The 23,321-nt window shown below is 39.4% G+C and overlaps 2 protein-coding genes across 6 annotated transcripts in view; one reads left to right on the top strand and one right to left on the bottom strand.

The window, feature by feature from the left end:
• The first annotated feature begins 6,347 nt into the window (after window positions 1-6,347).
• SSR3 (signal sequence receptor subunit 3) lies at window positions 6,348-17,525 on the top strand. Its single transcript, XM_047099253.1, has 5 exons — window positions 6,348-6,509; window positions 7,685-7,811; window positions 12,161-12,259; window positions 16,394-16,525; window positions 17,252-17,525. Exons 1-5 carry the CDS (start codon window positions 6,377-6,379, stop codon window positions 17,316-17,318), a joined length of 558 nt encoding a protein of 185 aa, XP_046955209.1. The 5' UTR covers window positions 6,348-6,376; the 3' UTR covers window positions 17,319-17,525.
• Window positions 17,526-22,688: 5,163 nt separating this feature from the next.
• Window positions 22,689-23,321, bottom strand: part of KCNAB1 (potassium voltage-gated channel subfamily A regulatory beta subunit 1) — a 417,565-nt gene continuing 416,932 nt past the window's right edge. For all 5 annotated transcript variants that reach the window (XM_047099247.1, XM_047099250.1, XM_047099248.1 and 2 more), the window contains one exon: window positions 22,689-23,060. In XM_047099247.1, coding sequence (XP_046955203.1) covers window positions 22,971-23,060 — 90 coding nt within the window. In that variant the 3' untranslated portion in view covers window positions 22,689-22,970. The remainder of the gene's footprint in view (window positions 23,061-23,321) is intronic.

Raw genomic sequence — 23,321 nt, 5'->3', positions numbered from 1 at the left:
TTTGGCATCTGAAGTGGGGGCAGTCTTCTGGGGCTGAGCCCTTAACCCGAGGGATCTGGCATGATCCCCAGGTTGATAGTGTCAGAATTGGGTTCAGGTTGTGGAACACCTTGGTCAGTGTCTGAGGAGAACTGAGTTAATTGCTTGGTGGGGTAGAAAAACACACACATTGTAGCACCTTGAAATTTTTTTCTCCTATATTGAATACATTCAAGTCTCCATAAATCTGGGAATTTATGGGGCAGATTACCCCCCAAACATGTTGTGTTTGGCTTACACAATTCACTTATTGCAGTTATAAAAGGAAAAAAACCTATTTCCTTCTACTTTCAACACTCTGACACCAATGTGTGGGTTTTCCACACTAAGCTATTCTCTAATTTTCAGTGGACTCCAACTGGGTGTCCTAAAGTTTCACTCAATTCTGTTTTTTTTTTTCTTTTTTAATGCTTATTTACTTATTTTGAGAGAGAGAGTGCATGAGAGCAGGGGAAGGGATGGAGAGGGAGAGAATCCCGAGCAGACCCCCTGTTGTCAGTGCAGCCTGTTGTGGGGCTTGATCTTACAAACTGAGATCATGACTTGAGCCAAAATCAAGACTCAGACTCTTAGCCAACTGGGCCCCCAGGAGCCCCTCACTCAATTCTGACACTAACTGCCTGGAGTTAGACCTCATAGGTTAAGGGTTGAGTCTCACAAAACTAAAGCCCACATCAGATGCTAATCTCAAATCCCAAGTTGTCTATGTCCCATCTATGCTTCTGATTAACTGGCTAAGATCAAGGACTCCCACAACTCCCTCCTCCAGTTTGATAATTTGTAAGAATAGCTCCCAGAACTCAGGAAATTGCTTTACTTATGATTTACTGCTTTATTATAAAGGATACAACTCTGGAACACCCAAATAGGAAAGATGCATAAGGGCAAAATATTCAGGCAAAGGCACAGGGCTACAATGATTTCTCTGGACACCCCACCTTCCCAGCAGAGGCTCTCTGAACCCAGAGGTGATGGTGGAGTGGGGCTGGGAGTTCCAATTCTCTAATCTTGAGTTTGGTTTCTAGAGCCATAAGCCCCCATTCTGGAAGAGCCAGCTCATTAGCATAAACTCAGGTGTGGTTGAAAGGGGCTTAAAAAAGTGAGACCCTTCTCTCATCCCATCACTTAGGTAATTCCAAGGATTTTAGGAGTTCTGTGTCAGGAAGCTGGGCAGAGACCAGCTTATTATGTCAGGGTTACTTGTCTGGATCTTGTATGCATTTGATCTTGTTACCTTTGTCTTAAACAGTTTGGGGAAGAGACAATAAATAATAAATTATGTGGAGTACAATTATTCATCTGTTTTCATTTGTATGTAAAATATGTTTGTATTATTTATTTTACTGTATTTCTAGTTGTTTTTCACTTTTGAAGTGAAATTTATTTTTAATTTATTTTTATAAATTTATACATTTATTTTAATTTTTTTAAGTTTATTTATTCATTTGGGGAGAGAGAGAGAGTGCAGGGGAGGGGCAGAGAGAGAGAGGGAGAGACAAAGAATCCCAAGCAGGCTCTGTGCTGTCATCACAGAACCTGATGCTGGGCTCCATCCCATGACCCTTAGATCGTGACCTGAGCCAAAACCAAGAGTTAGACACTCAACTGACTGAGCCACCCAGGTGCCCCGAAGTGAGCGTTTTTGCTTCACTGCAGGTGTTGGTAGTGTTGTTCAGGCTTACAGAGGGAAATGAGAAAGCCCTGAGGCCCTTTGAGCATCTCTCTAATTTCCCTTTCTTTAATTTATGGCTGCTGGTGAGTTACGGTTTACAGTTGCCATCTCTTCTTAGTTGGCTCTGTTTCTGTACTCCTCTAACAATCGTGTTTCTTCCTGAGATCTTATTTTCACACTCCTTGAGACAGACTCCACTGTGAGAGCCCAGGCTTGCTCACTGAGGTTTGCCTACGTGTTAGGGGCATGATCCTATTTATGCAAGGATGTGCTGGCCAGAGGTGCAGTGCGACGTGACTCTGCATGGCAACTGGCACACAAGAAACTACCGTTGGTTGTTTGCTAAAAAAAGGGCTTCGTGGGGGAGGGGGGGAAGGCACCTACATCTTGAGATTCTGCTGGCACAGAGGAGGCCAGAGCTCCTGTGTAGTTAAGAGCGTGCATACTGGCATCATATTGCATGGGGTTCATAACTTGACTCCACCAATTACTGGCTGTGGGATCTTAGGTAAGCTACTTTACCAATCTGTGCCTCTGTTTCTTCATCTGAGAAATAGGGATAATAATAACACATATCTCGTAGTGTTGCTGGAAGAATTAAATTAGATGACATACGAAGAGCCTAGCATAGAGCTGGATGTATAATAAAGACTCAATATATTAACACTGGTTATTATAATCATAATTACGATTGTTATTTGGATCTTTCTAGGCTCTAGCACAGTACCTTTCACATAGTAGCTTCTCAATAAATCTTTGCTGAATGAATAGATGAACCGATGACTCAATCACATACCAGTGCCTGAAATATGTAATTGGGCTGAGTAAATCATCTCTCAGGTGGGACTTTAAAATATTATACCTAGAAACCAATAAGTGTATCATCTCCTCTTTCAAAAATCATTTCCATGATGAGATTTGCATTTCAAATGGATTTTGTATAATAGAGGTCTTCCTCCTCTCCACTCGTACCCCAGAGTAGCCCATGATGAGTCATCTGTTATTTCTCATAAGGTCCCAGTGAAAGCTGTGTTTTTCTTTACTGGCGAGGCAATTTGCAGTGGCCGTTACAAGAAAAGTCTATTATTTTTTAACTTGTTGTATTTTCTTCCCGAAAGCCATCAGTAGTGGACAAGAGAAATTTGTTATCCATATTCCTCCCAGCAATAAATACTATTTTAAATTTCCTCCTCCTTCTCTCCCCCCCCCCAATCTAAGTGTGAAGGAATACAATGGAACTGTTAAGCCTAAAGTCAGATTATAATCAAGATGATACGGAATCAAGTCCATCTGGTTCCCTCATAGAGTTGAACTGTATTGAAATGGCCAAAATATATTGCAGATCTTTGCATAGAACTTTTGTCTACCCTTCTTTCTGTTTTTCAGCATACTGTTACTCTGCTTGTCCAATGTGCCATTGCCACATATGCCATATACAGATGATCCTTAGATTTTGCAGTTCTTCAAAAAGAACTAGATTGCACTTGGTAGAAGACACTGCTCCACTACTTCAAGGGTGCTATTTTCATGTCTTCATTGTTCCCATCACCACACAACCTTCTCTGTCATAAGCATCTTGCTTACATATCTCTTTACCTTACCCCTATAAAAAGTTTAAATTCCTACTAGTTTAGATTCTTTTCTGTTTATTATCTTTAGTTTTTATTCTTGGTTTACAAAGTGTGTTAATTCTCAGCTCCTTTTGATCATTTCAACTTTAACATGTTTTACCTACTTAACATTTCAAACTTTTATCTTTCCTATTTTGTTTAAATATTTTTCTCAGGTATAATTCTTTTTAATTTCATCATTGTTTGTTTTCTTCTGATTTTTCTTTTAAATACCTTGATGATTTTTGTCCTTTTTGATCTTATAGTTTTCTGATTTTATCTTTTATCTTTTCATATCCTTGGTTTATAACAAGCAAAAAAGGGGCACCTGGGTGGCTCAGTCAATTAAACTTCCAACTCTTGATTTTAGCTCCGGTCATGATCTCGTGATCCTGAGATCAAGCCCTGTGATGTGCTCCATGCTGAACATGAAGCCTGCTTAAGCTTCTCTCTCTCTCACCCTCTCTCTCTCCCTCTCCCTCTCCCCTCCCCTCTGCCCCTTGTCCCCCACTCCCTTGTGTTCTCTCTAAAAAAAAAAAAAAAAAAAAGGTGGCTCAGTCAGTTAAGCCTCCAACTGGATCTTGGCTCAGGTCATGATCTCAAGGTTCATGGGTTTGAGCCCCATATCAGGCTCTGTGCTGACAGTGTGGAGCCTGCTTGGGATTCTCTGTCTCCTTCTCTATCTCTGCCCTTCCTCTGGTTGAGTTCTTTCTCCCTCTCTCTCTCAAAAATCAATAAACATGCTGATTTGAAGGGGCATAAGCACCCCAATGTTTACAGCAGTGCTATCAACAATAGCCAAATTATGGAAAGAGCCCAAATGTCCATCAACTGATGAATGGATTAAGAAGATGTGGTGTATATATATACACACATATGTGTGTGTGTGTGTGTGTGTGTGTACACATACATACATAACAGAATACTACGGGGTGATAAAAAGAATGAAATCTTGCCATTTGCAACAATGTGGATGGAACTGGAGGGTATAATGCTAAGTGGAATAAGTCAGTCAAAGAAATACAGACATCACATGATTTCACTCATCTGTGGAATCTGAGAAACTTAACAGATGTTCATAGGGTAAGGGAAGGAAAAATAAGATAAAAACAGGGAGCAAACCATAAAAGACTTAAATACAGAAAACAAATTGAGGGTTGATGGGGGTGGGAGAGTGGGGGAAATGAGTGATGGGCATTAAGGAAAGCACATGTTGGGATGGTTACTGAGTGTTATATGTAAGAGATGAATCACTGGATTCTACTCCTGAAGCCAAGACTACACTGTATGCTAATTAACTTGAGGGTAAAAATAAACATTAAAAAAAAATAAAAACAAACAAGAAATCTAGTTATACAGATCCAAAAGGTTTTGCTGATGAATTGGTCACAGATGGAGAGGGAAAGAAAGGAATTAGTGTTGAAAACTAGCATTTTAGCCTAAGCAAATGGGTGTGAAAAATGGTGTGATGTACTTCAGTAGAAAAAACTTACAGAGAGGGGAGTAGGTTGAAGAGAAATAAGAGTTTCTTCTGTATCATCACCATTGCAAAAAAAAAGAGCATTTTACCATTTAAAAAGGACATAGTGCAGATATTTTTACTTTTATTAAAATTTTGTTTAATGTTTATTCATTTTTGAGAGAGAGCTTGTGAGCTTGCACAAGTGGGGGAGGGGCAGAGAGAAAGGGGGACAGAGGACCTGAAGTGGGCTCCCCACTGACAGCAGAGAGCCTGATTGAGGGCTAGAAATCATGAAATGTAAGATCATGACCTCAGCCAAAGTCAGATGCTTAAAGGATTGAGCCATCCAGGCATCCCATGCAGATATTTTTAAATGAATACTTTTCTGAAAAAGTCATTAGATGAACACTTCTGGCATTTACATGAAAGATTTGTATTTCAGGAAAACTCACTAGGGTACCTCTACAGAGAATAGACTGAAAAGTTACAGACAGAAAGCTCCATTAGAATGGAAACCGTGGAGGTCAACTGCAATTTGGAGAAAATTTAGATGAAAGATCTGCTTACCTGTTGATAGGGAAGCTGAAGGTTGGGGAAGTCTGTCTGATGCTAGTCATGTAGATGAAAGTTTTTTCTATGTATGAAGTGGTTGAGTATTTTTTAAAGAAAAAGTGATAATGTAATGAGTTAAAAATGGTATCTACCTGTTTTAATAGGCATATTCATTTTTTCTGAGCTTCAGAGGGGGCCTGTCTAGCTAACATGTTCTTTTCTTACCATCATGTTTCATTTAGCATGGCTGTGGAGACCATATTACTCCAAAGATTGAGTCGAAATAAAGTGATAAAAATGTAGCAATTTGTAAATGTATTGGACTCATTTTAAATATTCATCAGTGAGACCACGAATTCCTTAAAAGCCACAGTGCCTTGTTTTTCGTGAAAAGGTAGCCTGTTATTTTGTTCAAAAGAGCCAACTACTCCCTGGTGACTAGCACGGCCAGTCTCTCACCCTCAGGTTCTTCACCGGCAAAATGAGGACGATAAGGTGCATGTCATAGGATTTTAAGGATATTTAATGAAAGAATGGATGTGCAAAGAAAAAAGGATTTCACACGTGTTTATCCATACTTATCTTTCTCCTCTTCCTCCTCCAGTGCCCCAGTGCTGGGTATACCCAGAGGATACTAACCGTATACGTTTGTTGAATGACCGGCTGAATGACTCGAGGCCAGAATAGTTTCCTCGTTTGTAACGCCAATGACTTGGAAAGCGTGACGGCACCTGTGAAGTGGAATGGCAATAAAGTTTTGCTCATTAAAAAAAGCACCCACGAAACTACAAATCCCGTCCTTCTTTAGGAGGCCGGCTAGCCAAGGGGCTGGCCAGGAATACGGAAGTCTGGCCCTCTTGCCCAATCACGCCGGGAAACGTACATAGCGGTGGCCAATCCTGGGGAAGTTTGCTCCCGCTCCGCGCCGAGTCCCGCCTCCGCGTTTAGCGCTGACGGGTAGTTAGTGGATAAGGCGACCGCGGAGGCGGTGCCAGCGGCGTCAGCCAGCTCGGCTTTCTAGGCTCGAGGCGCGGCTCCACCATGGCTCCCAAAGGCGGCTCCAAGCAGCAATCTGAGGAGGACCTGCTCCTGCAGGATTTCAGCCGCAACCTCTCGGCCAAGTCCTCCGCGCTCTTCTTTGGGAACGCCTTCATCGTGTCCGCCATCCCCATCTGTGAGCGCCGGGAACTGGCGGGCCGGGCAGGCCGTCAGCGGGTCGGGCTGGGCGGGGACGTGGCAGGGCCCGGCGGACTGGCGGGTGTGAGTGCTGGGGCATTTAGCCCGCGGCTGTCTCCAGCTCTCCCAGAGCACGGGGAAGGCGTGTAGCCTCTGTGGGCCTCAGTGTTCTCGTCGGGGACGGGGCTGGGCGGCATCACAGGAAAGTCCCTTGTGAACCCACTCCCAGAGATTGTGATTCATTAGTTCTGGGATGGCGGCCCCTAATCTGGAAACGACCGGATTAGGATTTTGTGCTACATGCGTGTGTGACCTGCTCTGTTCCCCCCTCCCCCCACACACAGTTGTTTACCGTTACGAGCTTTAAAACTTTATCGTTAATGATTTTGGAAAAACTAACGAATTAGGCCAGAGTCAGATTCCCATTAACCTTCGACTCGAGAATTGTAGCTTTAGGTGAAACACTTCACGCTGCTGAACGTCGTTTGCCTAATTTGGTGAGAGAGTTTGGACCAATGCCAAGAGCCCGCGCTCTAAATGGTTTAAACTTTTTAATACCATTAGGTCATTTCTAGAATTCTCACTTGGATGAAAGAACTTTGCATACTTGGGCAAAGTTGATTCTATAGCTCAGGGTTCCCGGATTTGAATCTCCTGTCTCTCCTCCTGCTTGCACGTTTGTTAGGCAGTTAAATCGTGGTTTATTTTCTTTCGGCCTTTTAAATCCCACCGTGCCTTTAAACGTGTTGTGGAGCTCTGTGCCTCCTTGATTTCATATAGCCACGTCAGCATGTAAACTATGGCTTGGGACTGCACGTGGTGTTTTGGAACAGCTGTATACTTAGTATAGTAATAATACCCTGCTGATTGAAACGGGAAGTGTGAATTGTGATTTTTGTGTGTTTTTGCTCCTGAGTTTATTCTCATTTCAGAAGAAGCAGAAATCTCATTTGGACTAGTAATGGGAAGGTTCTGTTTTTAAAGTTTTCTGAGCTGGGAAAGTTTGAGACTGTAACTTTATCACTTCTAAAGATCCACATATACTGACCGTATTGGATTTCCTAACCTGGACTGTATTTTATAGGCTTAGCTGTAATTAATTGAGCAGGCCTTTGTAGCTGGGTGGTAATGTTTTGTTCCTTTTTGTACCCCCTCCCTTCTATCTTCATTCAGGGTTATATTGGCGAATATGGCATATGGATCTTATTCAGTCTGCCGTTCTCTATAGTGTGATGACCCTAGTAAGCACTTATTTGGTAGCCTTTGCATACAAAAATGTGAAATTTGTTCTCAAGCACAAGTAAGTATATTTCTCAAGTTGAAGTATATATTACATGTTGCAGTTTTATATAGAAGAATGCCTTAAAGACCATTTGTATGTCTTGTTTTCAAGAAGTATCAATTTGAGCTGTATATGCTGGGGGGAAGGCATACTAATGCTATAAAGAATTATTAACTAAGTGAAGCAGAGACCATGCTTCTGACATTGTTACGCAAGTAGGTTTTGAGGGAGGCATTCGAACAGTTAAGCACTAGCCTTAATCATGGGGTTTATCAGAAAAACAGGAGCAACTGGGTGACTCACTTGTTTAAATGTGTGACTCTTAACATAGGCTCAGGTCGTGATCTTGCCGTCATGAGATTGAGACCCATATCAGGCTCTGCTCAGCAGAACCTGCTTGGGATTCTCTCCTCAATGCCCCTCTCCCTCTCTCTGCCCCTTCCTCATGCATGCGCACCCTCTCTCTCTCTCTCAAAATAAGTAAATAAACTTCATCAGAAAAACAAACCACCAAGTAAGTAAGTTAACATTTCTGAAGCCAAATGGAATTCTTTCTGCAAAGAATAGTTCTGAGTTCTCCATGTACTACTTTTGGACATGAAAGAAATGGTCTTTTTTTTTTTTTTAAACTCTGACAGATTTAATGCTAATTACAGTTTTTCTTCTAAGTGTGTGAAAATGTAAAAGAGTCTCCTATTTCCTCTATCCTAGGATCACACATAATATGAATTCTAAGTTTGTTGTCCGTATGTTAGGCTTGGGGTGACAAGGAATAGAAACATGTTTAGATGATCTTAATTAACAGGGATTTATTGTAAGAAGCCCAGAAATGGTCTCAGTGGCTGAAAGTGGCTTCAAGAGCTTTTCTGCTGCTGTTCCGGACCCATAGGAGCTCAAGTTTGTGTGACTGCCTTTCTGCTAGACCAGCAGAGTGATCATCTTTGTCATCTCTCTGCTTGGCAGCCCTCTTCACCAACTGCCATTCCGGTTTCAGCCCACCTTGGACTCTGCTGTTCTGGGCTGTCTTTCTCGTGAGGTGTGGCCATCTGTGGATAGCGAAGGCCTCAGACCTGGGCACCCTGTGTGACCCATGCTTTGTGATGTCCTTGGAATTCAGTTCTTTGAGACTTGACATCTTTTGACTTGTTTTGGGTATTATTTTTCATTAACCTTTTTGGAATTAAAATTAATGGTCTTTTTACCTTCTCATTTCTGCTTTAGGCTTCTTAAGGGCCATGCCATGTCTTTTATGTCCCTTACAACAGTTAACGGTACATTTAGCTCAGTAAAATTTCAATGACTTACTGACTTGATTTCATAGGTTCTCTCATAGTGGAATTGTTTTCTTTAATTGTAGTTTTGATTTAATATTAAATCCTGCCACTCACATTGAAACTCCTACAGATTTACAAGGTGCATCAAAGTTCAAAGACCCAGGAAGAGGCAGAGTATGGGTAGCTGTTCGTAGGAGAGGGAAGATAGCTTATGTGTTGACAATCTGGATTCCAGTCCCAGTTGTTTTTTTTGTTTTTGTTTTTTTTTTTTTAACTTTCTTTATTTTTGAGAGAGAGGAGCAGAGAGGGGAAAGAGAGAATCCCAAGCAGGTTCCTTGCCGCCGGTGTGGAGCTGGACACGGGGCTTGATCTCGCAAACTGCAAGATCCTGACAGCCGAAATCAAGAGTCTGATGCTTAACTGGCTGAGCCACCCAGGTGCCCCCCAGTTCTGCTGTTCTTAAATATATAGCCTTCGGCACACATTTCATCTTTTTCGTCGTTGGATTCCTGAGATGTAAAATGGGGATACTAATGGTGCCTCATAGATGGTGAGGATTAAATATGATAACACGGATAATATGTTGAGTATATAGTGTTGAGCACATAACAAATGTTTATGTGCAGTGTCAGAGACATTGAGGGTGAGAGCCTGTAGGAATTTTTTTTTGAGTGGAATGACTTAAAAAAAATGTTTGCAAAGATGTTTTTCTTTAAGAAATTAAATAGATGGGGGGCACCTGGGCGGCTCAGTCGGTTGGGCGTCCAACTTCTACTCATGATCTCACGGTTCTTGGGTTCGAGACCCTGTCAGCCTTGCTGACAGCTCGGAGTCTGGAGCCTGCTTCTGATTCTGTGTCTCCCTCTGCCCCTCCCCTGCTCATGCTCTGTCTCTCAAAAATAAATAAATGTAAACAAAAAATTAAAAAAAATTAAATAGGTGATATTTTTCTTTTTTTCTGGAGAGGTTCTAAAATAGATAAAAAATGATAGAAGAAAAACAGTTGATTTTGCAGGTCCTCTCATTTGGCTGATTGCTGGGCCACTGGAGTGACCCTCGTTTTGTTTCAGAGCATTCAGTGCTGCGTGAGATTTATTGTTTAAGATCCCTAAGAGAATAGAGCTTATTCTTGAGTTATAATAAACCTGACAGGTTGTTATGTGAATATAGAAGAGAAATTAACTGGTTAATCTGGTTTGGTCTCTTTGAGATGATTTGTCCTATGGACAGATGATCTGTCCTAAAGACACTTGGAGGTAGCTAACTCTTTTGCAAATAGTTTGTTCCTGTGTCCTAGCATCCTGATGGTGTGTGTGTGTACGTACACACATACTTGTGTGTATTTTTTTCTTTCTGTTCATCTCAGAAAGGTTTCTGCTGTAAACCACATCCATTTCTTATCAGCTGGCCTTAGAAAAAGTGGTCTTATGTGAAGTTCAAGAAACACTTGAAGTTGGTTTGCTAAAGAGGTTCAGAGATCAGAGTCTCTGCCCTTAGGAGCAGGACTTTTACATAATGAATCAAGTGAAGTTGGGAATTTGTGTTTAATTTGTATCCCAGAAGCCCTGTGGTTAAAGAAATGTTGAGAACTATTGCCTTGAATGATCTTGGGCTTTCTTTTCAGGGAGCCATCCTAATTTCTCCACATCTTTCCTTGATACACTGACCAGAACTAAATATAGCACAGTAACAAGGGATTAATTAATTGAACATAGAGTGAACAGATTTCTATGTTCCACATCCTGTTGCTTTTAATACATCTCAGTATCATGTTGAACATTTTCATAGTGGGACTGTTGGTATATTTTGCTTATATCAGTTCTTCTATATTTATGGCTAACCAGTGTCTCCTATATTATCAAAAATATACCATATTGAATTTACATGTCATAAACTTTGGCAGGCTTTTTGCATTTTATCATAGGTTAAATTTTATCCTCTCTTTCACTAGCAATCTCGTAAAGTTCACCTTACAGATTTTCTGATGAATATACATTTTAATATTTTGTTTGACTTGTCACTGAAGATTCTTATCTGATATTTAAAAAAATTTTTTTTAATATTTATTTTTTGCAAGAGAAAGCGCATGAGTAGGGAGGGGCAGAGAAAGAGGGAGAGAGAGAATCCCAAGCAGGTTCTGCACTGTTAGTGCAGAGCCCAACTGGGACTTGAACTCACAAACCATGAGATCATGACCTGAACTGAAATCAAGAGTCCATCACTCACCTGACTGAGCCACCCAAGCACCCCTGATCTGATCTTTTGAATACCACTTCTAGCCTTTTCTGGCTGATAATATATTATCTTTTGATACAACCAGTGGTTCATTTAATTACAAGTGCTATGGTTAATCCCTCATGTGGTATCATTTTTAGTGAAATTAGACTCTGGAGTGGAGTTAAAAGCATTACTTTAATATGTTACAGATGTTATTTCCCTAATTCTCCTTTGTTTTTTTTAAGCCTAGTTTTATTTACTGGAATTGAAATCCTATATCATTTGCTAATACCTTACCAAATTTATTTGTTGAACAAATAAATTTAACAAACAAAATGGGGTTACAATAATTTATAAATGCATTTGACTTGTTTACCCATTAAATACCTAAACTTTGGAAAATTATCCCCCCCCCCCTTTTTTTTTTCTAGAGCAAGAGAGTGTGCAAGCAAGGGGAGGGGTGAGAGGGGGAGGGAGAGAATCTTAAGTAGGCCCTACTCTGTGCACAGCCCTACACAGGGCTCCATCCCACAACCCTGTGATCATGATAGAAATCATGAGTTGGACACTCAACTGACTGAGCCACCCAAGAGCCCTGGAAAATTACCCTTTTAAGCAGAATTCAAAACATATATCTAATAAACTATATTTCAGAAGTTCTTGAATTCTATTATATTTGGCTATTATAATAAAATACTTGAATTCTATTATATTTGGCTATTATAATAAAATAAACTTGGCATTTTCTGTCAAGATTATTTCTTGAAATGTAAAGTATCATGTAGTTGCCAATATAAAATGTGAGTACAGAGTGTTTCAGATAGTGTGATGTTCATTCCTGGAGCACGTGGAAACATTTTTTCTTTTATTTTCTAGAGTAGCACAGAAGAGGGAGGATGCAGTTTCCAAAGAAGTGACTCGAAAACTTTCTGAAGCTGATAATAGAAAGATGTCTCGAAAGGAAAAGGATGAAAGGTTTGACTTCTAAAATGTTGGTGATAATCAAAACTGGGGATACTTTGTAGAAAATAAGTGTTGGTTTCTGCCTAGAGAATGTGGATAATGGAATTGCTGGAGGTTAAACGTTGATATTGTAGAAGATAAAATGGAATGACAGTTACTGACATTTTGAATTTTTACTACCACCAGATGCTTTTATTTGTGTTCCGTACAGCTCATTTAAAGAGCCATGTGAGGTAGGGCTATTATTTCCATTTTACATTTGAGGAAACAGGTACAGAAAGCTTGAGTAATTTGCACAAGGTCATAGATTAATTAGTGTGTGGTCAGTCTGTAACAAGAACACGGGCAGTGTGGCTTGAGACTTTGTACTTGTAAGTGCTCTCCTGGAGTTTAGGAGCTTGCAGAACTTCATCCAGTGTTGGCTCTGCCACTTGATAGCTGTGAGACCTTGAGCACATCGCCTCACCCCTCTGGGTCTGAAGAGTTTACATTGTATTGTGTGTTAGCATTTTTAGGTGGTGGTATTTCTGTTCCTGAGCTTCCCTAGGGACATCCATTTCTTGGTTATCTGCATTGGTTGGGAAAGAGAGATCTCTGTTTGTCTCCTGTTGCCCAAATCTGTGCCACATTTGTTAGCCCTTACCCCTCAAATTTTCGTGCCAACTGCTCCTAGAAGGCTTAATAGTCTAATAGCTGAGTAGCAGAAGTCTCTGAATGATTGAATAAACTTGTGCCTAAGAGTTGTTACATGGGCTTAATACAGTCACAAGTTGAGGTGGTTTTCATAGATCTTAAATTTTAGTGTCTGCAAAGTGCTTTGTGAAATGGAATTTTTAACCTACCTTGCTCCAGAAAGACCTTGTGGAGACTTGCAGTATTAAAGTGCATATGAAACAAAACAGTACAATTTTGAAAGATCAGAAACCATTTAAAAGTAAAGATGGGTGAATAAGGACCTCGGAGTTAGTTACAGCAGTTGAGCATTGAACTTCGCTCTGAGCTTCCAAGTGTCAGGGTTAGCGTCTGAGGTCCTACACTTTCATTTTCTGATGAGCAGCAGCATGTAAGTCCTTCTGAAAAGAAACTTTCTTGGCACTGAATCTTGGAAGGACTTTATCAAGTCGGTCCTTATTTAAGGGACGCTGAGTAACTTAAACGAACAATGTCTTTTACAGTGGTTTTGAAAAGCCACTAAAACGTTATAGAAATGGTTATCTCCTAGATCCTTTGTAAAAATTGAAGGGTACAATATATATGTGTGTTTTTAATCATTTATTTTAAGTAATCTCTACACCCAACATGGGGCTTGAACTCACAACCCCAAGATGAAGAGTTGAATGCTCTACTGACTGAGCCAGCCATGTACCCTCTGAAGGGTACAATATTAAAATAGTGACAATGAAGGCCTTTTTTCAGGGAGCAGCTTTAATTTGGTTTGGCTGCATAGCTTTTTGATTGTAAATTTTTGCATAGCGTTAGAGGTTAGAGAATCTAGGTTTTTTTTTTTAATCTTTTTACTGAATTTATAGTATTTATTAGAAAAGTGGTTCTTAAATTGGAGTATACATCATAGTTACCCATTTTCAAAGTGCTTGTTACAGCTCTGTACGTTTTAGGTGATGAATTATATCAGAGGTGGCAAATGGGTCTCCTCTTGCCTGATTTGGTATGGCACGTGTTCTTGATCCTGGGATATGTCTCAGAATTTTTCTCAGCATGGTAGTCAGGTAGTCACTATGAGCGAAGAAGAGTTGGAAGTGGAAATGAAATATCTTTGCCATTCGCTGTATCAGATATTTCAAAGTAGAATGAAGGGTAGGTTTTGTGGATACATAAAATGCAGAGTGTCAGAGGATTATAAAGTTTCTGTTCCTGTCATCAGTGGAAATTTGTGCTGTTACTATTCATCTCTTAGAAACCACAGTGGATAAAATTGTACCCAGGTCTCTACTCAGAATTGACGCTGATACCTGGGACTAAGGCTCTCACTAAGATCTAGTGTTTTTCAAAAAAAAAAAAAAAAAAAAAACAAACTAGGATTTTTCTCCCTCAAAAGTAAGTTGTTTCAAGAGAAGGCCTATTAGCACCTCTTTGCCTAAGATATGTATGCCTCAAAGCTACCATCTACAGTCACTTGGAATGGGTACTCCATGCCACTTTGAAACTGCTTTGCCATCCATTCAAGGTTGGAGATCAGCTGAGGAGAATCAGAGGTTCATTGACATTTATCCCAGGATGTGAGTGTTATTTTTTCTTGGTCTGTCATTTAGCATTATGTGATGATAACAGTTCTTGAGTTCTCAGTCTTCCTCTTGTGGGAAGTGTTCCTTGGAAAAATGAGTCTTTGGGAGTGCTCTCCCAAACTAGATTTCTTACCAGTGAAGTTTTGGCAGAACTATTGCTGATGACAGCATTTGAGGGTCTTCATTTTTTTCCTAAATGAACCAGGATATGGATGGGGTAGAAAAAGTTTTGAAGGCTGTCCAAGACAATCCTGTGTATACACTTGATACACAGTGCGTATTGGTCATGCCTGGTCGTATTGGGAGCAGGGGCAACCTGAAGGATTGAGCCCTTTCTTTCATCCAGACGGTTTTTGAAGATGGTTTTGAGTCAGGGTGTGGCAGGGAGGTAGGGAGAGGTGCTCTGATGGAGGTAGGATAATCTAAGCAACCATAGTGAAGGCATGCTAGTAACCTATTTAAGGAACCTGTCTTTTTTGGGTCTTATGCCACAGTCTTGAAAACAGGCAATTGTTCGAGTGTTTTCTAGAATTAAACCACGTTGGGCCGTTGCATCTTTCTGAGGTGGTGTTTTCTTTGATCATTGTTAAAATGGTATAATGTATTTCCTCCCAGTTCCAAGTCCTATATATTTTTAAACTTATATTTAAACTTCTCTGAAATCAGGAAGTGTATTAGAGTTGATGGCTGTGCATTTAATGTAGTGTCTTTCACTTCTCCCAAACTTAAATAGAAGTTTTATTAGGTTGACTCTATCCATAGAATTAAGGAACTATGGCATTTATGTTTGAGACCACAAACTTCTTGTGATAAAGATAGTTTATCTCATTTAACTCCTTTACTGTCAAGCTTGTTGACTTTGTATTAGAACATTTGGTGAATAAAATGTAGGAGTTGCCAGGGACATTAGCCGTAGTGCTGTCCTTAGGATTGGTGGAGGGGATCATCTGGCCCCGGAATAGTATATATCTTTTGGGAGGGTAAAGCGTCAGTGGTGATGGCTTTCAGCCTTTTTGATAATGATCCACAGTAAAATACTTTATCTTTTGACCAAATACACTCAAATATGCACATATGCAAATATTTCAAAAAATGATAATTATCTAAGATAATTATCTAATTATCCATATACTTGATATTTTTCTATTTTTTTTTTTTAATGTGGGTCTCAGCCCACTCAGTTGTTGTCCCTGAGTGTTGAATCCACCCTGTTGATTTCACATCCTACTAGTCACAGCCTATCCTTTTAAAAATTGCTTTACAAAGTTAACTAACCAGGTGGAATAAAGACTCCCTTATTCACAGGCCACCTGGAATTTCCTGCTGCTTGTGTGAAGAAGTAAACGAAAAGGTTGATAAAATTTTAATAAATTAATAAACTATAATAGAGTGGATTAAATAAAATTTAAAAATCCTGCTAATCAAACAGATTACTTGTTTGAATTATCTAAAGGTGGCTAACGGCATTTGCGAAGAAGTCGGCTTCTGTGAGCCACAGCTGGTTGTAATATTGAAGGCTGAAATCTGTAGGCTATTGAGAGTCTCAAGCCAGCAAACAGCCAGGAAAGCTTCATCTGGCTACTGAGCATGGAGTTTGTTTTAGGTGAGGACCTAGAGAAAGATGTCTCTTTAGGCTGTTGATGAAACCAGGCCAATTATAATTAATCTGTCCCTTCCTGCAAAGCTCTGACTGCCTGGGAGAAAAGGTAATACACCCAGCAGCTATTTTCATTAAGAATAAAATACCTTTTTCAGTAGGAAAAGGGGCACAGTGCTGATTAAATTAAATATTAAAAACACATTCTGTTCAGAATGCTTAAGGAAAAACTTACAGTGAACTAGAGCCATGTGGCATATAAAATATTATAATACATATTTATAAACTTGATTTGTTTGTCTGCAGAATCTTGTGGAAGAAGAATGAAGTTGCCGATTATGAAGCTACAACATTTTCCATCTTCTATAACAACACCCTATTCCTGGTCTTGGTCATTGTTGCCTCCTTCTTTATATTGAAGAACTTCAACCCCACAGTGTATCCTTTTAAAGGTTGCGTAGCATTTTTCGAAGTCTAGAAGCAGTAGTTCCTTTTGGTTTTGATTTGCCTGAGTATTTTACTATAAAGAAAAACTGTCTAGGGAATCGGTCCACTAAATAGCTCGAACTCATGAGATCGTGACCTCAGCCGAGACCGAGTCAGATGCTTAACCGGCTGAACCACCCAGGCGCCCCAACAGGTGGAGTTTTTGATGTAATAAAACAGCAGACACTTCCAACTTGAATCTTCTGGGAATACTAGAGTGGTTTTCCCCGAACAGTCCAGTTCTGTGACTGAGAGTAGCTCTGAACTTTCACAGCCTCTTTGCTTTCACACGCCAGCTATAGCCAAAACACTGCTGGGCGGGGGAGACTTCTTTTTCCTTCGCTCTTGGGGGGTACAAGGATAAGTTTCTTCTTCCTGCTCATATTCTTTGATTAGCTCTTCTCCTTTAGGTTAAATGGAATTCAGATGTTTTCTTTGTGATCATGTGTTCTAGGTTTCTGGCTCAAGTGTTTTCTTTTTAAAATTGGGACACATTTCCTGTGAATGCTCTTCATTCTTTATAGTCTTCTGTAAATTGTATTTGCAGACAATGGGACTGCACATCATTGTCATTTCATAGTGTCAGGAGGGAAACTGCATTCCATAGAGATGGGCTCTTTTTGTTTTGTTGAACTGCTTTTGGGCTTTTAATTTTTCCTTAACATTAAATTTTTACAGGAACTATATTTTGTCCATAAGTGCTTCATCAGGCCTCATCGCCCTCCTGTCTACTGGCTCCAAGTAGACCATGTCCGCTTTGCCCCCTGGCTTTGTATCTACGGGTGGCCTGTGGTATATGGAAAAGTAGCAGGGTGGTCAGAGTGAGAGACACACAAGATGTTTTTATAGTCTGCAGTTTGAGGGTTTGAAAAACCCAACAAAATGTAATTCAGTATTTGTGTATTGGCTCTTTTTTGACAGATTGTTGAAATTAAAGGAATTGGAAAGGAAACTCCGAGTACCAGGACATTTATTAAAAGGTAAAAAGTGTCATGCAGTGTGCTGTAATCACAAGAGGAGAAAATAACTTGTTTCCTTGATCTGTCAGAGGTCACAGTAACCTGGACTGAGCTGTTATTTATAATAGTAGCAAGAAGTTAATAACTGGTTCTCTGTGTTCTAACCACAATATTACAACTTTTTTTGAACCATAAATATCAGAATGAATCCTTTCCCCTGGGGATTGAACAGAAGCCTCATGTTTACCAGTCTCTGAATTTGTGATTTGAAATAACTCAAAGTTAAAAACAAGGTGTCTCCAACTTGGGGAAGAGAAACTTGTGGAAAAATTTGTTTGTTTGCTTCTTTCTTTCTTTCTCTCTCTCTCTCTCTCTCTCTCTCTCTTTCTCTCTTTCTTTCTCTCTTTCTCTCTTTCTCCCTCTCTCTTTCTGTCTTTCCGTCTTTCTTACAGAAGAAAGGCAGCCAAGGCAATAGGCTAAAAATAGTGGACAGGCATATGAGGGTAGTCCTGTGGGATTAAAGCATATACTGTTCACTGTATAGTTTTGGTCTTGGGTGGCCAGGGAGGTCAGCTCAACACTACCATGTTGGTTTGACTTGTTAAGAGACTGGAGTCATTGTGTTCCTTGACTAGGGTCTCACACCACTAGAGGAATGTTCACTAGAGAACTACTTTCCTGAATATTGATGTGTGAAAGGCCAAAGTAATATTTATGGTCTTAGTTCCAGAATTCTAAGAACTCTCCAAGGAATTGCGGTGGTTTTAGTGCTTGTCAGCATTTTTCCATTAGGACCTTGATAAATTTGACCCCTTGGTCCACAGGCTCCTATCGATTATGAGCAGAACCTCTTCACATTAACCTCTTCACCCCTGGGTCTAGCCAAGAGCAGTCTCTTGCACTTTTTAACCAGTGTGTGCAGGGATAATTACAATTTTTCTGGTGCGTGCCATGATTTGAAGAAGTTTGGGAAGCTTTTTAACCTGTAATACTTAAAAGGTTATGGAATCACAAGTGATACAGGTTCATATTCTTATAACTTTGACCACACCCAGTAATTTCAAAAGAACAAACAGTACTTCAAAAGAAATACCCTATGCCTAATTTCTAACCTTACTTTTAATCTTTAGTTTCCATTTCTAAGTTTAAGGTGAATGTTGTAAATATTTGCTGTTTTGTTACAACTTTATAGAAAAGTGTTCCTCAGAAGTTCATCTTCTGTGCTATTGGATATTTTTGGTAGGCCCACATCTAAGAACTTGGAAGGGGGACAGGGGCAGGAGCACATTTGCTTAGTGACTTACATCATCATTGTCTTCATTGAGGATTATATTTCCTCATTGCTTCTAGAAGTTTGCAATTTATTTTTCTTTGGTGCATTATTATCCATAGTACTGTCACTGGATAATATGGAACGAACAGGGAAGTTGCCAGAGAGTCATTTGCAAAGTAGTGAAAGACGTAGGAGGTTTATTTTTCTTACTATGTTAACTTTTCTTGTAGATAAATAAGGGGTCAGTAGTTTGGTGGCATGGAATTTGTGTACTAAATGCATTTGCTTATTTGACAAACCATCAGGGTCTACTATCAGCTGGGTCAAGTATTTTTTTTTCTTTAATTGCTGGTAGAGAATTGCCACTAGATGTCAGTGTCTGTGTAGAAGGGGGGAAAATTGCCACCATTCTTACAATACCGTGTGCCATACTTACAATAGGGTGGTGAAAAAGGGCATCAGCTTAATATTCTTAATAGAATGTTTCTTGAGTTCATAAACTGAGTAATTTGTAGAAAAGCATATAAGCAAAATTTGGTTTTGTCTTGAATTTTACCTATAGCATTTTTTGGTTCTGATAATGATTTCTAACTTTCTATACTGTTAAATTTCTATGCATAAGTTTGTAAGGTATATACTCACATTGCCAATTTTCGTTCAGGACTTACTGTACAAGTACTTTACTCTTGGGAATTACAGAACTTTTCCTCATCTCTAAAATGGCTATGTGGCACATAGAATCATGATGGGCTGTATCTGGTTTAGTTCATAAAAACCTGCTGTAGAATTTGTATTTTAAAAGACCCCATGTCCAATACCAGTAAAATAAAAAGGATTCTGCTGTAATTGAGATTAAAATCGATTAAATAGCCCCTCCCCCTACTCTCCTTGTGGTAAGTAGAGGCTTAAAATGTTGGTTCATTTTACATTTTCCTATTTTTAGTTTCTCATTTACAGCTTAATAAAAATCTTAGCTAGAAATTATTCTTATAAGCCAGTAAAAATCTACCGGTTGTCCTCTTTGGTAAATTATTCTAAATTGGAAAGAATAATGTACAAGGTTTGAAGTTAACCAGAATATGCAGGTTGGATTCACACCCAGAATTCTTGTGAAAGGTTTTATTTGTCGAGTATGATTAAACTTTTATTTGTCAAGTATGATTAAAATTTATGTTTTCCCTTGACATCTTTGAGAGCCATATGAATAAGTACATAATCTTTATTACATTATTCGACATTACTGTTTAAATTTTTCACACATGTAAAAGTGCATCTTTGTAGTTCCTGAGATAGTAATTAAATGTGTGTGCGGCAGTGACGGGCATAGTGTGGTTCTCTTACAGAGCAGCACGTCAGGCCTCTGCCAGCATGTGCCTGCCGTATTGTCCTGCCCACCCAATTTCTGTGTTTTCAGCATGCATGCCAGTCACTGCTGTTTCTGGAGACACAAAGGATGCGGAGACCTAGACCGATAGAGAACTAATCTACAGATCTATCTATTTAGGCTCTAGGGGATTATCTCCTACCTCTTGGGACTCTCAGGCAGAGGAATTGATTGAAGATTAGGGTTTTTTGGGTGGTTTAGATTTTCATGGATGTGGTTAGAGACTACTCATTGGCTCTTATGAGTGTTCGTTGCATCTCTTCTCTCACTTTTGCCTCTTTTTAATGGATTCTGAATTCGGATTCTTGCTCAAGCTTTTTTTAACTTAAAATTTTCCCTACAGAATTTTTCATAAAATTCATCCTTAAAAGAGCACAGGACTGGAACACTGAATACTTGGGTTTTAGGCCTGGTTTCCTCATTTGCCAGGGAGTTGTGGCCTGGAAGCTGGCTGGAGTGAGGCTCTGACATCTGCTGACAGATGGTGCACTATTGATGAAGTGACAGTTCTTAAAGTGGGCAGCCAGGCACACAGCGTCTAGTTTGCATTTCCGCTGGCTGAGATTTCAGTATGCAGATGACTGCTAGCCAGGTTACCCTTCGGAATGGTATGTTCTCTGCCAAGACATTCTTTCCAGAAAAGAATATGGGGGTGCATGGAAATTTTTCTTAAGGATATAACTGACATTTCTAATGTATATTTACCATGGCAGACGATTTGTCGGTCAGAAAACTAATGGCTAAGCAATGTTTGTATTTGGTTTTAATTGCAGGTGTTTTTAAAAGAGTTTGAGAAGCTTTAGCTTTAGTGCAGAGTATTTCTTAAATCCAATGAGAGATGATATTGTTAGCAGTTAATCATTTTCTTCATTAATAAGAGGAAAAATTTTGGATTGTTATTGAAATCTTTTAATCCTGTTTCTGTTGGGTATCATTCAGTGCTGCTTACTTGCCAACATAATTTTTATTCAGATGATTCTTCCTATCTTATGGAGGTGGATATATATATATATACACACATATATACACACACGCGCACACTTATAATGAAAGATCAGAGAAAAACTAATTGAGATTAAGGGCACAAAATGCTTTTATTACTCTAAGCAAAGAAGTTAAATTGCAGTTCCAATTAGCCAACTTCAGCTCATTTATGCACATAGTAGTTCACTGGATTGAATACACAATGAACAACTGAAAGATGATCCATTTCCATCATTAATCTGGTACTCCTGGGCAAAAACCCAACTGTTTCCTTATTAGAATACAGGTAGTAGTAACAAAAAAGAAAATTCATTGGTATTTCACACTAATGCTGTAAGATTTAGAACTTAATCATGAAATACATATTTGGAAATGGTGGCAGAAAATAGCATTTTAAGCTGATGGTATAATCTTTAAACGTCAAAGTGATTTCTATACGGGGTACTGGCTAGCCAGAAAATTAGAATTTTGTACATGCTCATGTGTCCAAATAGAGAGCTAGGATCCCACCCCCCCAAAGTTTTCCTTCTTTACAGGTACACACAATATAGTCTCACAGTTTTTCTCGACATACTCATGAGGGTAGGTAACCAGTAATGGCAAGGTTAGACTTCTGCTTCTGTGTGCAACAAGGCTAGGCCCCTTTAATCCATGCAGAGAGCTTCCATGCATTTAGTTTAGTGCATATATAATGTGGTTTATAGAATGAGGAAATTCTTTAACATTTGTTTTTCACTAGGCAAGTTAATTCACCCAGCATGTTCTGAGTAGTGATAGCATTTTTCACAAAGTCCATGACTCACTTTCATGATGACTGCTCAAAAACAAGCATTATATTGTAAAATCCCAGTGCTAATTAAACAGCAAACATTTGCCTTTGTGGATATTTTACAGGTTTACTTACAAAACTGAGCATTTGTGTATTTATTTTTAAAGCTCAAATATTTAAACTTGCAGAAGCTGTGCCTACAAGCAGTCAGAAGTATAAAGCAGGTTTTAATAAAATGTAGTCAAAAGTGAACACTTCAAAGTTGCATATACATTACATTTTATTCAAAGCTAAGCTTCCATAGCAGTGTAATCCTCCCTTTCGTAAATTAGCCATCCTGTCTCAAGTTAAAGATTGGGGGTTCATCCTTTAATTATCTCTGTATGTGAATGGACAGAACGTTAATAGAATCTTAATAGAGACGCTTTGGGTCAGTTACAATACAGGGTCGTTGTTGGGGCCAAGCAACAGTGAATATTTTTAAAAGGTAATGAAAGCAGATACCTAGGAATTTTAGTTTTGTTTAATGACAAGTGAGACAACCTTTGATAACCTTCATGTGAAAATAGGGGGGAAAAAAAAAGGTAAAATTGTTTGTTCTCCCAAGTAAGACTTCTGAGTGGATGTAGCCTCCTCTTTCTGATGCAATCCACATTGCATCTGTGGATTTTATTCATTTGAAAAAATAGATCTGTACAGCCTACTTTAAGTTACTAAATGCCTGAAGGCACTAGGTCTTCCCCTCATATCCTTCCTATGGCATAAGCATGAGGCGTACAGAGCAATGCAAGAACAGGTGACTCCAGTCCAAGGTAAGAAAATAGAATGGATTTTCTTGGTTGTGAGTTTTCAGATGTGCTCGTTATTCAGGTGCACAGTGGTAGCGACAGCAGGTACCTCAGAATCCAGGAATACTAGAGGTTGAGCAGCAGGCTGCTAAGTGACTCAAAAGACTGGCTAGTAACACCATTCTGTACCAGTGTAGACCGCAGTTTTAACCATGCAGGTCCTATGGCTCATGCACTGCTTTATGATCTATAGTCCTTTTTGCTGTAGGGCTTGTTTCGCAATATATTATCAATCTCATTTACCACGTGTGATGTCATCTTTGGGAGAACCTAGAGCATGAGAAGTACAAAGGATACGGTTGGTTAGTACCTGATCATTTGTTCTTTGTGCTTAATATTAAGCAAAGTCGTCTAGACTTACGTACATTTATAAACCACAACTAGAATGTAAGGTCCCTGGCAGACTGTAAGCTCCTTGAGGTCAGGGACCTTGTTTTTTTCTGTCACTGAATCTCCTATGATAAGAGTGCTTGGCTCATAGTTGGTGCTTCTAAGTATTGCTTAACTGAATAAAGGCATGCTGTGTAAATG

This window comes from Lynx rufus, unplaced genomic scaffold, assembly GCF_022079265.1.
Source record: "Lynx rufus isolate CCGP_SWC_20201006 ecotype Redwood Valley unplaced genomic scaffold, mLynRuf1.p SCAF_5, whole genome shotgun sequence".
Taxonomy (NCBI): domain Eukaryota; kingdom Metazoa; phylum Chordata; class Mammalia; order Carnivora; family Felidae; genus Lynx; species Lynx rufus.
The sequence above is the reverse complement of the archived record's forward strand: the minus strand, read 5'-3'. Positions and strand labels throughout refer to the sequence as shown.

Excerpts from the sequence above, each read along its gene's own strand:
- SSR3 (XM_047099253.1), top strand. The coding sequence starts at position 6,377 with ATGGCTCCCAAAGGCGGCTCCAAGCAGCAATCTGAGGAGGACCTGCTC. Across the intron at positions 6,510-7,684 it reads CGTGTCCGCCATCCCCATCT|GGTTATATTGGCGAATATGG; the intron begins GTGAGCGCCGGG and ends ATCTTCATTCAG. Across the intron at positions 7,812-12,160 it reads AAATTTGTTCTCAAGCACAA|AGTAGCACAGAAGAGGGAGG; the intron begins GTAAGTATATTT and ends TTTATTTTCTAG.